This window comes from Pelophylax lessonae (genome assembly GCF_965119305.1).
Source record: "Pelophylax lessonae genome assembly, chromosome: 6".
NCBI classification, from domain to species: Eukaryota; Metazoa; Chordata; class Amphibia; order Anura; family Ranidae; genus Pelophylax; species Pelophylax lessonae.
Genome location: NC_138773.1, coordinates 315,613,363 through 315,631,515, shown reverse-complemented (window position 1 = coordinate 315,631,515; position 18,153 = coordinate 315,613,363). Strand labels below are relative to the sequence as shown.

Sequence of the window (18,153 nt, the reverse complement as noted above, 5' to 3'; positions counted from 1 at the left end):
TCCCGATCTTCTCTCTACCTTTCTGATTACACCCAGCGCTGGGATATCTCAACCTCCAACATTATCCTCCACAACATAAAAAAAATACTCTGCTCCCGATCTTCTCTCTACCTTTCTGATTACACCCAGCGCTGGGATATCTCAACCTCCAACATTATCCTCCACAACATAAAAAAAATACTCTGCTCCCGATCTTTTCTCTACCTTTCTGATTACACCCAGCACTGGGATTCCTTAACCTCCAACATTCCCCTCTACAACATAAAAAATACTCTGCTCCCGATCTTCTCTCTATCTTTCTGATTGAAGTCAACAAAGCTTAAGCAAACCCGACCCAGGGGTTTATTAATCAAATATTAGCTGATTTTTACCTAAAGCATAGGGGAAAGTGTTTTCTACTCTATTCCAGTTTGAGCCAATATACAAGTAACTTGAACAGTTAAAGATAGAAGAGGGCAAGCCGCATGTTACCATAAGCAGAGAAGAGGAGAAAGGTAACATCCATACTGGTTTATCAACATAATCCTCTTGCAGTAAAGTTATCTCAAATTTTTCTCCACTAAAAAAAATGTCAGTAAAATATGTAAGTTACAGATATATACGGGCCAGTATGATCAATACCGATGCACTCTATGGCCATTTACTGCTGCACTAAATAGGCATGCACGGCATCGAAAGACACATTGTTAGCATTGGCACTCTTTTGTGAAAACAGAAGTGACCTCACTATTGTTTCATGTCATAATACTAGATGCCTTGGTGGTTTCTGTATAACTAAAATCAATATTTATTGAAGAATATTTTTAATCTTTAGCTTTGGATAGAGTAGGGAAGTTGCCACACTTGCAACTTGCAAGGATATCAATCATTTGTTGAGAATCAAGAATAAACAAATCGAGCCAGCACATTTCGGGGGACCTATCTCTCCCTTCTTCAGGGCTAATGGTACATATCAATAGAGACAGGTGGGCATGGTGGTACATGTGTTTTTGTAAAGATCCTGCCGTGGTAGAGAAAATCTGTGGCAGGCCTACCGAACCTTCCCCGCAATTCTGAATATTAGATGTCAACTCCTCAGACCTGTTCTTTCTTTTCCAGCTGCCCACTGCCACAGTTTTTCTTTCTAACGGCAGGCTCTTTATGGAGACACAGGTACCACCATGGATCCCAACCTTCTCCTTTGATACATACCAATAGCCCTGAAGAAGGGGGAGGCAGTTCCTCCACAATGTGTTGGCTTGATTCGTTCATTCTCGACTCTCAATAAACAACTGATATCCTTGAAGTGACACCAAAAAATTCACTGACCTAGATCGGTGAGTCAGCGCTCACTGTCACAACATGGATAAGAATAGCCATACTCACAAGTAAATCAGAATGGAATAAACACAACATAAATATAAATATTTACTGATGGTGGAGTGGCGGGCCTGCCTGATGAAGTAGGTGGACCTCCGAAACGACGTTGCGGCCCGCCCTCCACTGCTTTCCCGCATGATCCCTGGAGGAACCGGCAGTGTGCATTGCGTCACTTCCGGCCACGGGCATCAGCGAGGCTGCTCATCCACAGAGCCTCTGCTATGCTCAGCCATAGCCCAGTGCTCGGACAGTTTCCTTACACAGCACAAGACCACCGCCGGGTTCTCCAGCTGAACATACACCACCTGGCTTCACTGCTAGAATCTTTCCTCGACACCATGCAGGCTGATGGTTGGATTTTGTACATGTAAGTTGCTACAATATAGTGGTTGCTTTTTACTTATACCTTGTGACCTGACGCCCTTGCTTTCTTCCTTTAACTGATATCCTTGCATCAAGTGTGGCATCACTCCGAACACCGGGCGCTCCTCTTTTCTTATCTAAAACATGAGGGACTCCTCTCTGAGACTTTTCTCAGAGAGGTATCCTCATTGGAAGAGAGTTATCCTCATCAACTTTCCAATTTTGGATTTCTCCTTTTTTTCTGTCTTTGTAATAATGGTCATCAGAACAAATTAAAAAAAAAAAACAACTAACAGTGACACAGACAACAATAAGAAAAAAAAAAAACTTGACAGGAGCTCAATGCATTCCCTTTTCCATCCAAAAAGTTCTGGCTATACATATACTTTAATTGATCGTCAGGATCAAAAATATGAGAAAATATTTTTATAGCACAAAAATTAATTTTACAAGAAAATATAACACTGCTGCCTTTAAATCCTAGCTTGGACTACAATGCTTATATTTCCTAAATATTATGTATATATTAGTCATAGTGCATGGGTGAATGAGCATACCATATTGTTCACTATACCAGCACGGCTTTCTACTCCCATTGCTAGACTGCAGATAACAAATTTTGTCCAAATATTTTTTTAGGTGGCACCATTGGAGTTAAACATATGTCACTACTATCATCTGATCTCAGTAACATCTCTATGGAAATCCATATGGCACCTCAATTTCTTTTTGGTGGTCCAACAGGCTGGTTAATCCACCATTGACTCCGGATAGCTTGGAGTTGAAGCAGCGGTTGAAGATTCGATTCTTGAAGACCATGAGGCACATATAATTTTTACGAGACTGTAGAAAATAGATTGTAAAACCGGTTCCAGAAACCTCGCGCTGCAGTGGATCCCGAGGCGAAAAGCGTGCTTCCTAAACTGCTGAAATATCCGTGAACGCGCCTCGCCCATAAGGAGGCAAAGTCTAGTCCTGCGTGCCTGGGAAAACTTTAACTCCAGAGGAAAATGCTGTAAATTCAGCTAAAAATAGCCCCAAAAATAGGAGAAAATAAAGTCATAGAAATCCAGTCTATCAAATAAAATATTCCTTTTTGCACTCGCTCACTGTGTTCTGTAAGTCCATCTCGTTCCGGAAGGAATAGTCCGTGGTCACCGGGTATTCTTTTTCTCTGGTTTGGCTTTTGCTGTGTCTCTTTTTATGTCGGTACACAATCTTGATCATTATTGCCACGATGCAAAATATGATAAATATTGTGATCGCTATGACACCTGCAAAGGGAACACACAAAGATGGGATGTCAACATATAACCAAATTTACTATCACTGCTCTCCAAGAAAAAAAAAAGTATATATTAAAGTGTTACTAAACCCACAACAGTAAAATCAGTCTGTATATGCAGCACAGCATGCTTGTTATACTCACTGTGGAACCTAAGGGGTTAATCCTTTACATTGTGTGTTATCCTGTCTTCTTTGATCCTCCCCTTCATCTATTGTCCCCAAACTATCTCCTGATAGAACAAACCCTTGGGGGTAAGGTGTGTACTGATAGGGAGGTTTTTTTTTTTTTTTGGAGAGTACTTGTGAACAGCACAGGGCCAATCAGCACTGTCCAGACAGAGGGTTAAGGGTCCTACAGCCTCATAGGACAATCAGAGGAGAAGAAAACTCCTCCTACAAGCTTTAACTAGTGCTCTGCTGGACACTGCATGGCTAGTAGGTTGTCAAAGGCTTAGATGCTCCAACCAAAGCAGAGTCAATATGGGTCTGTAAACCTTATGGCCCCTTTTACATGGGTGGCAGACTTTACCACCACTGCAGCTGATCGTCAATATTTAGGTCTTCAGGAGGCAATACTGCCTCTTCTTAAATGCCTCTTTTTTTTTTTCAATCCTTGGGGGGGGGGGGGGGGGGGGTTTACAATAAAATAACATGCCACAACGCTTGCCAAGCATCTGTCACTGTAGTTGTAGCGTGATCCCATTAACTTCAATTGGTACTACTGGCAAGTGGCACCACCTGATAAACATGACATGCCAAAGTAAGAGTGTTGCATTGCAAAGGGAAGCATCAAGGACACAAATAGTGAAGGGACCTGATCAGCTGCCATGTTAATTTGTAGGTCAGGAGTGATGAGCAGATCAACCAGTAGGAATCTATCTAAGAACAAATCAATTTTTCAATGTTTGGCATTATGCTGAAACAGAAAGATACTGCACTCCAGTCAGCTCATGTGTTAGGTAAAGATCAAGGATAGCCTCAGCCTTTGCTCCTCCCAGGCCATGTCCTATACGTGTTTAGTGTGGGTGGGCAAAACACATCAGTGGACGTGGCCTGGGAGGATATTAAGCTGAGGCCATTCTTGATCTTTACCTAACACATGGGCTGACTGGAGTAAGGCGTCTTTCCGTTTCAGAAATATTCATTGGTCTCAGTCTCGGCTTCTCCCAGGCCACGCCCTCTGACATGTTTCACAATGGGGCAAAATGTGTCTGGGGCATAGCCTGGGAGGAGCCGAGGCTGAGGCCATGCTTCATCTTTACATAATGGCATCCACAGAGCCCATCCAATCCCAATAAATAATTCTGAAACTTTAAGACGCCGCAGTGCAGTCAGCCTATGTGTTATGTGAAGATCGAGAATGGCCTCCACCTTGGCTCCTGCCAGGCTATGCCCTGATATGTGTTTTATGTGGGGGGCAAAACGCATCAGTGGACGTGGCCTGGGAGTATATTAGGCTGAGGCCATTCTTGATCTTCACCTAACACATGGGCTGACTGGAGTGCGGCGTCTTTCAGTTTCAGAAATTATCATTGGTCTCAGTCTCAGCTTCTCCCAGGCCACACCCTCTGACATGTTTTATGAGGGGCAAAACGTGTCAGAGGCATAGCCTGGGAGGAGCCGAGGCTGGGACCATGCTCGATCTTCACATAATGGCATCCACAGAGCCCATTCAATCCCAATGAATAATTCTGAAACTTAAAGACGCCGCAGTCCAGTCAGCCTATGTGTTATGTGAAGATCGAGAATGGTCTCCACCTTGTCTCCTGCCATGCTATGCCCTATTATGTGTTTAGTGTGGGCAGAAAAATGCATCAGAGGACATTGCCTGGGAGGAGCTTAGGCTGAGGCCATTCTCGATCTTCACCTGACACATAGGCTGACTGGAGTGCAATGTCTTTAAGTTTCTGAATTATTCATTGGTCTCAGTCTCCCAGGCCACACCCTCTGACACATTTTAGGAGGGGCAAAATGTGTTAGAGGCATAGGAGCCGAGGAGGAGCCGAGGCTGAGGCCATGCTCATTCTTCACCTAATGGCATCCACAGAGCCCATCCAAGCCCAATGAATAATGCTGAAACGGTAGGATGACGCACTCCAGTCAGTCCATGTGCTAGGTAGAACAAGGTACAACATTTAGCAACTCACATGGTTGATGAATAAAACAGGCACATCTAAGTATGCAGGCATCCGGGGGGAAAGCTGTCCACATAGACCATCCTCTCCCCCACCGGCTCTCACTGCCGTCAGTCTGCAGATGTGACGGGGAAGACTACCCTGCAGTAGAGCAATCTGAAAGCGAGGCTTGAAGTGCTCATGGAGCGCAGCATGGAAGGGATGATGTAGTTGGCGGTACGGAGGACGGTCTATGTGGACAGCTTTACCCCAGATGCCTGCATACTTAGATGTGCCTGTTTTAATCACCAACCATGCAATTTGCTAAATGTTGTATCTTCATTAAATGTAACCATATTGCTACACATAGAGGCGCCTCTCTTCTCTTTTAGAGCCCATTCAGACTAGCACGACACGACTTTGGGGGGCGACCTGTGAAGTCGCGTGCACTGCTATGCACCGTGACTTTGGCGCGACTTGCAGAGACTTCACATAATGGAAGTCAATGCAAGTCGCCTCCAGGTCGCCCCAAAGTAGTACAGGACCCTTTTTCTAAGTCGGAGCGACTTGTGTCGCTCCTATTAGAACGGGTCCTGTGCTAATCAATGGACCGCGACCGAGCGCGACTTGTCAGGCTGACAAGTCACCTGACAAGTTGCGCTAATGTGAATGGGCTCTTAGTGCCGGTTCACACTGATCCGACTTGTCAGGCGACTTGGTCGCCTGACAAGTAGCGGTCCATGCTGTGCAATGGAACCGTTCTAATCAGAGTGACTCAAGTCGCTTCGACTTAGAAAAAGGTTCCTGCACTATTTTTTTGCAAAGTCGGAGCGACTTGCATTGACTTCCATTATGTGAAGTCGTTGCAAGCCGTGCCGAAGTCGCGCCGCATGGACGACTTCATTAGTCACCCGAAGTCGGGGCGACTTCGGGTCGGAATAGTGTGAACCGACACTTATACTCAGTTGTGATGTGACGCTACTTGTATATCTAGACATCGCTCGTTTATCAAGTCAAATTGTATTTAAAAATTTTGCTTGTTTTCTCTCAATCCAAGGTTTTACTGTAATCTTAACAAATAATGAAGACTAAAAGAGTTAAAAAATAAAATGTACTGTCCATAAAATAAACACTCTTTGGGTTTTGAAAGTCTATAGAGGTCACTGCATTACCATCAAGTTTTGGCCAAACTGTAAAATAATTGACAGCTTTCCAATAGGGCTGACGGCAACTGCTGGAACATTAATGTTTCTATAGAAACTTGAGAGATTACTGATGACACCAGATGCTGATGAAGGACTTGGCACCTGCAGTCACACACAGGAATTCATTTGCAAAGGCCAGCTATGACCCTCTCACTAGAGCAGCCTTTCTCAACCTTCTCAACACAGAGGAACCCTTGAAAGAATGTTCCGGTCTCAGGGAATCCTACAAAAAATTACGATATCGGCCACCCATGATACATTAGAGTGATGGTCAGTGGGCTTAATGCTCCTTACACTTGTGGTTATTGGGATGAATTACCCCCTTACAGATAGCTAAAAACACAATGTCAAAGGCAGCTAAAGGCACAATGTCAACGGGGGCTTCATGTTCTGTGACGGGAGTCACTTTAGGCATGGGGGTTGTGGACCCCAAATTCCTTTAGAGAGGTTGGGGGGCACCATGCCCAGCCTTATGGGGCTCTCTTATGTTTAAATCACCCTGCATCTGTTATGGATGCAGGGTGACCAGGAGGGTGGTGAACACCGAAAATATGGGTGAACTACTACAAATGGGACAGTAATAATCAGGAATAATGTCGCCCTTGTAAACATGAAGACTTTTGTTCCCTTTGCCATGAGGTTTCTGAGCAGGAAGCCCACTCCTAATATGGTCATCCCAGGAAGTCCTGAGGAGCTGGACTGTCTGGGGTGGCTCCCCCTTCAACTATTGTCAGGTGGGCTAATGCTAATGACCGCACCTGTTGTCTGCTAAGGGATGTATTGACACAGAGTAATGTGTATTCAGGGCTCGTTAGACAACCATTGTTCTGTGTCTGACTATTGTGTACATTGATTGCCCCCTGGGGCTTCTGTCTCCTTGCATTGGCCAAAGTTATCTGACCAATCACTACTGACTCATTTTCAAGCCCTCATTTGCATTGGTCAAAGCTATCTGACCAATCCCTGTTGACTCATTTCAAGCCCTCATTTGCACGGATATTCCACTTTCTGTATAAAGTGTGCTATGTTCTTCCAATAAATTGTCTTCCTGTTTGAACTTACATACAGCCTGCTTGGTGTTTGTTCTAATGGATTCCGAAAGGCACATAGCTGTAGTTCGGATCCCGGATCCTTGGTTGACCGAACCATCAGACGATGCGATCTGCAAGCTGACTGACTAGAAACAGAGGAGTGTCGGGAGAGCGGACAGAGCGAGCAAGGGTCTCGTCACATGTTCCATGAACGATATCCTGAAACAGATTGCAAAATGCAGCGCGCTTGCCAGAATCGCATCACATGGGTGTTCACACCCATGCAATGCAATTAGGTGTGGAGGAAAAAAAAGGGTCCTACAATATTTTGGAGCAAATGTGATGCAATTTGAGCCATACAAAACATATAGCTCAAATAGCATCGCACAGACATCACATGTGATGTGCACAGGAATGCGGTGTTCAGCACGCACCAGTGTGACCCTAGGCTATGTTCCATCAACGACACCTCCAAACACAACCCAGGCTTAACCACTTCAATACCGGGAACTTTCACCCCTTTCCTGCCCAGGCCATATTTCAGCTTTTAGCACTGTCACGATTTGAAACACTGTACCCAAACAAAATGTTAAAAAAAAAAATTGCCTACAAATAGAGCTTTCTTTTGGTGTTTTTTTTTTTCTTTTTTGCTAAACAAATAAAAAAATACCGAAAATTTTGAAAAAAAAAAGTTTTTCTTTGTTTATGTTAATAATTTTGTAAATAAATACGATTTTTCCTGGTCTGATGAGCACTGATGAGGCTGCACTGAGGGGCGCTGATAGTCACTGATAAGGCTGCACTGATAGTCACTGATGAGGTGGCACTGATGATGAGGCACTAATATGTAACACTGATGGGCACTGATAGGCGGCACTGATAGGCAGCACTGATGGGCACTGATAGGTGGCACCGATATGCAACATTGATGGGCACTCATAGGCAACACTGATGTGCACTCATAGGCGGCTTTAATGGGCACTGTCGGTGACACTAATAGGCACTGATAGGTGGCACTGATGGACACTGATAGGTGGCACTGATGGGCACTGATAGGCGGAGCTGATGAGCACTGATAGGTGGCACTGATGGGCACGGATAGGTGGCACTGATGGGTGGCACTGATGGGCACTGATAGGTGGCACCGATATGCAACATTGATGGGCACTCATAGGCAACACTGATGTGCACTCATAGGCGGCACTAATGGGCACTGTTGGTGACACTGATAGGCACTGATAGGCGGCACTGATGGGCACTTATAGGTGGCACTGATGGGCACTGATAGGCGGAGCTGATGGGCACTGATGGGTGGCACTGATGGGCACTGATTGATGGCACTAATAAGCAGAACTGATGAGGCACTGACAGGCATTACTAAAGGCACTGATTAGCATCTGATTGGCATCCCTGGTGGCCATGGGTTGGCATATCTGGTGGGCTCTAGTGGGCATCCCTGATGGGTCTGCACAGATATCCAATGCGCTGATTATCAGTGCAGACCCCCGTCAGGAGAGCACCCGATCGGCTCTCCTCTACTTGCGCCTGGTCAGCGCGAAGGGGGGGGGGGGGGAGCCGATAAAATGGCACTTCCTGGTTACGATGTGACCAGCTGTGATTGGTCACAGCTGGTCACATAGTAAAGAGCCCACATCATAGGCTCTTTACCAGGATCAGAGATGCGGTGTGTCATAGTGACACACCGCACCACCGATCGCCACTCTACGCGCCCCCCGTTATATGACGCCCAGTCAGGATAACAACCACTTTGTGGCCGTCATGTTGCTATATGGTGGGCGGGAAGTGGTTAAAAAAAGCAATGGAATAAAATAATGTCAAATGTTAGCAGCACTTTTTTTGGCGTTTATCAGCGTTAGAGAGTTTTTACAGCTGAAAATTGGCACTTAAAATCCACTAGTTTTTGGGTTTTTTTTTTTTACAGCCAGAAAACGCTCCTGCTAAAAACTGCTGATACCAGCCTGTGTGTGTATGGAGACATAGGAGAATATGCTGGGGGGAGTTTATTGGCTGCAGAAAAAAACATCTGACGCCAAAAACAGCCGCTGTAAAAACATTCTGTGTGCATGAGGACTTAACCTTCCTAGCGGTATTCCTGAGTGTGACTCGGGGTTAGATTTTAGAGCCAAAAGCGGTAACCCCAATCCACACTCGGGGTAGCTCTAGGAAGATCGCTGGATGCTGGAAGAGGTTTTACTTACCTTTTCTCCGGGATCCAGCGAAGAATGCGGGCGGTGTGCGGCGGCAGAGCTTCCTCCCGATCGTCTGCGAGCCCCGGCTTCCGTCTCCGGCGACGTGACGTCCGCCGGGGGGGTGGAACCGGCGGCAAATTCGAATGTAAAATACACCAAACACACTGATACAATTCAAAATAAAAAAAAATCACATTACATTGCCCCCCAGTGCCCTTTCCTGCAGTTTTACTGCACTTTTTATGTAAATATATGTATATATATATATATATATATATATATATAGCATATAAATATATATATATATATATATATATATATATATATATATAGCATATAAATATATATATATATATATATATATGTATATATGTATATATATATATATATATATATATATATATATATATATATACATATATACATATATATATATATATATATATATATATATATATACGTATATACATAATTCTTGTGAATGAGAAGCCCAAACCAACTGTATACATTATATATACATACATATATATATATATATATAATATATATATAATAAATGTATACAGTTGGTTTGGGCTTCTCATTCACAAGAATTACATGCAAAAATAATAGTACCGCTTTCGGCACCTAAAATCCAAAAGAATCATACCGCCAGGGAGGTTAATGGACCAAGCTGAAGGTAGAAGCTGATTGCACAGCTGCACCAGATTTTGAACTCTCCAGTTTTAGAAAATCTACCCCAAAGGGTTTAAAAAAATGTAAAATCCATGCTAACTTATACTGTATTCTCTAACTGATTTACATAAAAATACCTCCAATAACAACAGGACCACTTCTTATTTCATTGGTCAGGGGCTCCCGGTCGTCTGTATTTCCAAATGGATCTGAAATAAAGAGTTTAATAAATTACCGAAAAACTCTTAATTGACAATTCACATTATGTAACACTTAAAATTCAGCTTTGGGATTTTTACCCCTAGGAATAATGAGTAATGGCTGTTGCAGTGTGTGTGTGTGTGTGGGGGGGGGGGGGGGGGGGGGGGAATGGCACTGGAAAAGTGTATTTTTTTTATCCTCCTGGAAAAATCCAATGTCTTTGCAGGAACTGTCTGCAATGTAGACCGCTCACTCCTGCACTACCTTCTTGTGCAGGGGGACTGGTCTTGTCTCTGCCCCTTCTGTAGTTTTCTGCAGGCAGCCTGTAGTAGGAGAAGCCTGCTAGGCCCCTCCCACAGCTCTGCTCTCTGCACAGGCTATGTACAGCACTGTGATGATGTCACTGCAGAGAGCAGAGCTGTGGGAGGGGCCTAGCAGGCTTCTCATACAACAGGCTGCCTGCAGAAAACTAAAGAAGGGGGAGGAGACAAGACCAGTCTACCTGCACAAGAAGGGAGTGCAGGAGTGAGCGGTCTGCATTACAGAAAGTTCCGGTAAGGAGGCAAAATCTCACACTGGATTACTGGACAGATCTGGAAGGAATATATAAAGCACACCAAAATTCAAGAAGAATACCCAGGACTCTTCTATCCTGGAGTTCAGCTTTAACCATGACTTTATCCCAGGGGTCTCCAAACTCTCTAAACAAAGGGCCAGTTTACCATCCTTCAGACTTTGGGGGGGGGGGGGGGTAGATGTTGGTGTCAGTGGGAGGAATAATGCCCCGTCATTGGTGTCAGTAGAAAGAATAATGCCCCATCAATGGTGTCAGTGAAAGGAATAGTGCGCCATCATTGGTATCAGTGGGAGAAGTGGTGCGCCATCATTGGTTTCAGTGGGAGGAATAGTGCCCGATTGTTGGTGTCAATGGGGGTAATGGTGCACCATTAATGGTGTCAGTGGGAGGAATGGTGCCCCATCATTGGTGTCAATGGGTGAAATGGTGCCCCATCATTGGTGACAGTGGGAGGAACATGTCCCCATTGTTGGTGTCAATGGAAGGAATAGTGCCCAATCGTTGATGTCATTTGGAGGAATGGTGCTTTAATCCATTACTGGTGGTATGAGTGGGAGGAATAGTGCCCCATTGTTGGTGTCCATGGGAGGAATAGTGTCCCATCATTGGTGTCAGTGGAAGGAATAATGCCCAATTATGGGTGAGAGTGGGAGGAATAGTGCCCCAGCATTGGTGTGAGTGGGAGGAATAGTGCCCCATCATTAGTATCAGTGAGAGGAATAGTGCCCCATCATTGGTATCAGTGGGAGGAATAGTGTCCCATCATTGGTATCAGTGGGAGGAATAGTGTCCCATTATTGGTATCAGTGGGAGAAATAGTGTCCCATTATTGGTATCAGTGGGAGGAATAGTATTTATCAGTGAGAGGAACACTGCCCCAAGATAAAGGCAAACAAAGGGCCGCATCTGGCCCCAGTGCTGTATTTTGGCCTAGGCCAACAAGGCCCAGGCCTAGGGCGGCACTTTGCAGGGGGCAGCAAAAAAAGCCACCCCCCTCCACCTGAGACTCTATTGGCCACTGGTTGCTAGAGCCGCCTCTCTCACCCCCTCTCACTCACCCCCTCTCTCTAATCCCCCTCTCTCTCTCTCACCCCTCCTCTCTCTCCCACTCCCCCTCTCTTTCTCTCTCATCCCCCTCTCTCTCACCCCCTCCTTCTCTCATCCCCCTCTCTCCACCCCCTCTGTCTCATCTCCCCTCTCTCACTATTTGATCCCCCCCTTCTATCTCTCACCCACCTCCTCTAACCCCCCCCCCCCCCTCGTGAGATCTCAGGGGTTCATGCCGGGACTTGTAGTCCTTCAATTTTGGAGGGAGTCACATCCATTAAAAAAGGAGTGGGGCAAATTTATATAGGTGTGGGTGGGGTAGGGGGGGGGTGCGCTCAATTTTTGTCTTGCCTAGGGCAGCACAAAACCAAAATACACCACTGTCTGGCCCCCAAGCCTCAATTTGGAGACCACTGCTCTATCCAAAACTAAAAGAACTGCTTTGGCTGAAGATTTAATCTACTCCAAAAAAAAGCAGAACGATCTATTTATTTTTTTACTTCAGAAGGCCCCACCCACATTGTGCTGATTGTAAAGGTCTAGGCACCTGCTGAGGACTGATTTGTACCCTTCAGTACAGAGCCTCAGCTGGAGATGAAATCAAACTGCGAGTTGCTTGTAACCCGACATTCTCTCACAATACCGGCCTGATTTTGTTATCGCTGAATTTTTCACAGAGTGCAGACATGTGTAGGTGCTTTTTTGGCAGGCCGTTCACAAACTCCTTCTCGCGCCCCACCCCCTCACCACGGTCCTGCATAATCCTAGCCTGCCGCTCGGTGAGATTTCTATCTGTTGGAGTAATTAGCGACATATTTCTGCATAATTATAGGGCTGCGTCTTTCACTGAGTCACCTCTTCACAGTCCCCGCCAGCTGTTTTACCCATATAATCCCCCCCCCCCCCACTTCCAGCCTCTTCCCACTCTCATAACCACTTCATTGTGACCCGTCCCTCAATACCGATGGTAACTGGCAATTATCAGAACTGTCCATCTTATCGCTGCACCGCGGGCCGGGCTACATTCATCGGGATTCCGAAAGGTCACTTCAAAGTCTGATATCCACAACTACGTGAATTAACCACTTAAGGACCGGGCCTATGAGTTAAAATCAGTATTTTTTGCAAGAAAATGACTTAGAACCCCCAAATATTATACATATTTTTATAGCAAAGACTCTGGAAAATAAAATGGCGGTCATTGCAATATTTTATGTCACGTGGTATTTGCGCAGAGGTAATTTTTTGGTAAAAAATGCACTTCACTGCATATTGTGAAAGATGATGTCACGCCCAGTAAGTAGAGACCTAACATGTTACAGTTTTAAATTGCGCACACCCGCGGAATGGCGACACACTACGGTACTTAAAAATCTCCATAGGCGACGCTTTAAAAATGTTTTAACGGTTACCAGTTCAGAGTTACAGAGGAGGTCTTTTGCTATAATTATTGCTCTTGCTCAGTCGATCACGGGGATACCTCACGTGTGGTTTGAACACCGTTTACATTTGCGGGTGTGATTTACGTATGCGTTTTCTTTGGGGCGCGAGCTCACAGGGTTGGGGGCACTTTAAAATGTGTTTTTTTTTCTTATTTATTTTATTTTTCATTTTTTTTCACTGTTTCACAGGAGATTCTCCTGTACCATGCTCGCAGCACTGCATCTCCTGTACTATGCTTGCAGCCCTGCATCTCCTGTACCATCTCTTGTTCCATGCCTGTACCATCTCCTGTACCATCTCTTGTTCCATGCCGGTACCATCTCCTGTACCATGCCTGTACTGACTCCTGTACCATGCCTGTACCATCTCCTGTACCATGCCTGTACCGACTCCTGTACCATGCCTGTACCGACTCCTGTACCATGCCTGTACCATCTCCTCTACCATCTCCTCTACCATGCCTGTACCATCTTCTTTACCATGCCTGTACTGACTCCTGTACCATGCCTGTACCGACTCCTGTACCATGCCTGTACCGACTCCTGTACCATGCCTGTACCATCTCCTCTACCATCTTCTCTACCATGCCTGTACCATCTCCTGTACCATGCCGGTACCGACTCCTGTACCATGCTTGTACCGACTCCTGTACCATGCCTGTACCGACTCCTGTAACATGCCTCTACCATCTCCTCTACCATGCCTGTACCATCTTCTGTACCATGCCTGTACCATCTCCTGTACCACATCTGTATCATCTCCTGTACCATTCCTGTACCATCTCCTGTACCATACCCACAGCCCTCAGGAGATGCAGGGCTGCGGGCATTGTACAGGAGATTCTACTGTACCATGCCCACAGCCCTGCATCTCCTGTACTATGCCTGCAGCCCTGCATCTCCTGTACCCTGTCCACAGGCCCTGCGCCATGCCCGCAGCCCCTGTTTTGGGTCTCATGGTGGTTCAGTTGGGTCCAGTAGCTGCTGCATTTTCAGTCCTAGGTTTATACTCGAGTCAATACATTTTCCCAGTTTTCTGTAGTAAAATTAGGTGCCTCGGCTTATATTCGGGTTGGCTTATACTTGAGTATATACGGTAGTTCTAATGGCTTTACACACACTTTTAGGAGAGAGCCTGGTACATACCTGAGGAGGAATATGTTGTTGTGATTGTGCTGAGATCGCTGTCTGTGATGGAACCGCAACTACATTCAGACAATGACCCAATCACTGTGACTGGGGCTATGCTGGGGTGTCGCAGTGCTGCTTTAAGGGGGGCCACCTGGTTGTACTGGACAGACGATAGACATCCGATAAAACCCAAGGAATTGGCTTTGGTCACCTCCGGATCCAGTCTTGGGTTATCTGTAAAACAAATAACATTGTGAAAAAGATATAAAGTGTATGTCAGAGCAGGGGAAAGAAAAATGCAGTATATCTCCGCAATACATGCACACTTCACCATGTTTTATCCCTTTAACCACTTGCCTACCGGGCACTTTTACCCCTTTCCTGCCCAGGCCAATTTTCAGCTTTCAGCACTGTCACACTTTGAATGAAACACTGTACCCATATGACATTTTTTATTTTTTTCACACAGATAGAGCTTTCTTTTGGTGGTAGGCCAAACATTTTGGAAAGCAGCGCATTTTTCTTCATTTCTGTTATAAAATCTAGCAAATACGGTAAATAATCTTTCTTAATACATTTAGACAGCAGGTGCATCGCTCTGAACAATGGGACTGCAAGCTATCAGCGACTGATGGAAGCCATCTTCCAGATGCTTAGGCTGAGGTTTCCTATCAACACCAAAGATAGGTGGGTCAAACCAAGGGAACAGCCGACAACTCAAATAATCCTTACATTCTTTATTGTAGCAGATCAACGAGTAAGAAACGGTGGCTAACATGTTTCAGTGATATGCTGATAAGGGGAAGCCATCCTCACCAGGTGAAGACAGTGGTAATCGCTTGCAGCTATAGCAGCTGCTAGCGATAACTGCACGAGAACCCGGCAGAGTGGTTGTACCTACGTTGATCGATCGATCAACCTGGTACATTCAGCCTGCCCATTAATGGTTCGAATCTTGGCGGGTCCCTGCCCAACCGCCTGAGATTCTAACTGCCCCGGGGAAGGGAAGGAGCTGAATGATACATTCCACTAGCCATGCTTCCAGCCATCAAGGCTTCCTGCCTTTTCTTTTCTCTCTAATATAACATAAAGAATAAAAATAGTTTAGTGATGAAGGGAACCCCTCATAATGGGTACAGAAGGTATCCAGACCTGGGAGCTCAGCACAGGGATGGTGGGAATCCCTAATAATGGGCACAGAAGGTGTACAGACCTGGAAACTCAGCACAGGGATGGTGGGAGACCCTCATAAAGGGCACAGCAGGTGTACAGAACCAACAACTCAGTGCAGGGATGGTGGGAACCCCTCTTAATGGAAATAGCAGGTGGACAGATCCAGGAACTCAGTGCTGGGATGATAAGAACTCCTCCTAATGGACACAGTAGATGTACAGACCTGGGAGCTCAGCAAAGGGATGGTTGGAACCCCTCATTATGAGCACAGCAGGTGTACAGATCCAGGAACTCAGTGCAGGGATAGTGGGAACACCTCCTAATGGGCACAGCAGATGTAGAGATCCAGGAACTCAACACAGGGATGGTGGGAACCCCTCATAATGGGCACAGAAGGTGTACAGACCCAACAACTCAATGCAGGGATGGTGGGCACCCCTCTTAATGGACCAGTGTTGCCAACCGCCCGTAGATTTACGGGCAGCCCGTGAATTTTAGCCCATTTTCGGGCTGCCCGTAAATGCCCGTTACGGGCAGCGGCGCCCGTAATAAACATGTCCGAACGGGGCCGCCACGCAACTGCGCATGCGCCGTTCCGAAGCCTGTCGGGCTCGGAAAAGCTCGCCTATTTCCGGCTGGACGGGCGCATGCGCAGTGACGAACTGGCGACGGCTGGCGCCATTTTTAAAAGACAGTGACACTGTCTTGTTGGCGCTGCGGGCTGCGGCCAGTAGAAGAAGAAGAGGAGACTCATGTGAGGCTGGCTGGGGTCCCGGGGACAGAGGACAGTATTGAAGTGGCTGAATTGGGGGCAGAAAAGGACAGTGCTTTGGGGGCTAAACTAAGGCAGGGCAAGAGAAGGACAGTGTTCAGTGCTGTGGGGGCTAAATGCAGGGGACAGAGAAGGGCACTGTGCTATGGGGGCTAAATGCAGGGGACAGAGAAGGGCACTGTGCTATGGGGGCTAAAGGCAGGGGACAGAGAAGGACACTGTGCTATGGGGGCAAAATGCAGGGGACAGAGAAGGACACTGTGCTATGGGGGCTAAAGGCAGGGGACAGAGAAGGACACTGTGCTATGGGGGCTAAATGCAGGGGACAGAGAAGGACACTGTGCTATGGGGGCTAAAGGCAGGGGACAGAGAAGGACACTGTGCTATGAATGGGGGTTAAATGCAGGGGGCAAAAAAGGACACTGTGCTATGGGGGCTAAATGCAGGGGACAGAGAAGGACACTGTGCTATGAATGGGGGCTAAATGCAGGGGGCAAAAAAGGACACTGTGCTATGGGGGCTAAATGCAGGGGACAGAGAAGGACACTGTGCTATGGGGGCTAAATGCAGGGGACAGAGAAGGACACTGTGCTATGGGGGCTAAATGCAGGGGACAGAGAAGGACACTGTGCTATGGGGGCAAAATGCAGGGGACAGAGAAGGACACTGTGCTATGGGGGCTAAAGGCAGGGGGCAGAGAAGGGCACTGTGCTATGGGGGCTAAAGGCAGGGGGCAGAGAAGGACACTGTGCTATGGGGGCAGAGAAGGACAGTGCTGTGTGGGCAGAAATGGACAGTGCTGTGGGGGCAGAGAAGAACACTGTGCTGTGGGGGTCAAAGGCAGGGGGCAGAGGACGACAGTGCTGTGGGGGGCTAAAGGCAGGGGGCAGAGAAGGACAGTGCTGTGGGGGCAGAAATGGACAGTGCTATGGGGGCAGAGAAGGACAGTGCTGTGGGGGCTGAAGTGGGGGCAGAGAAGGACAGTGCTGTAGAGGGTATATGAAGGTGGGCAGAGGAGGACTCTGCTGTGGCAGGGTGATGTAAAGGGTGGCAGAGGTGGACACTGATGTGGAGGGTGAAGGGGGGCAGATTAGGACACTACTGTTGGGGGGAATGGGGGTGTCTGCAGCCTCTGAATACCTCCTGTACCATGTCCGCATCCTCTGACCACCTCTGGTATCAAGTCCACAGCCTCTAACCACCTCCTGTATGATGTCCGCAGCCTCTGACCACCCTCAGGTAAGTAACAGCTCAGCCAGGTCAGTCTAACGGGGGGTCACTGATGTAAGGGCTGGGTGAATATAATAATGTAAGGGGGAACTAAGATAAAGGTTTCCCCCTTATAGCAGGGAATCCCTTCCCCCTTACCTTAGTGTAATTAATCTGCAGAAGGGGGTCTCTGGTCACCAGATTCCCCCTCCTCCCCCCCCCCCACATCAGAGTTCCTGATATTGTTTTCTACATCAGAGTCTGCAGGATTCTCCCCTTAAGTGCAAGGGGGAACTCTGTGGACCCTGATGTAAAAGGGAGCTCTGATGTAAAGGGTAATGCTGCAGACCCTGATGT

The 18,153-nt window shown here is 46.6% G+C and overlaps 1 protein-coding gene across 1 annotated transcript in view; it reads right to left on the bottom strand.

The window, feature by feature from the left end:
• Window positions 1-2,170: 2,170 nt before the first annotated feature.
• LOC309558092 (contactin-associated protein-like 5) overlaps window positions 2,171-18,153 on the bottom strand; it is a 591,346-nt gene continuing 575,363 nt past the window's right edge. Inside the window, exons 22-24 of the mRNA XM_082261047.1 lie at window positions 14,658-14,876; window positions 10,382-10,453; window positions 2,171-2,996 (exon numbers count right to left, since the gene is read on the bottom strand). Coding sequence (XP_082117173.1) covers window positions 2,800-2,996; window positions 10,382-10,453; window positions 14,658-14,876 — 488 coding nt within the window. The 3' untranslated portion in view covers window positions 2,171-2,799. The remainder of the gene's footprint in view (window positions 2,997-10,381; window positions 10,454-14,657; window positions 14,877-18,153) is intronic.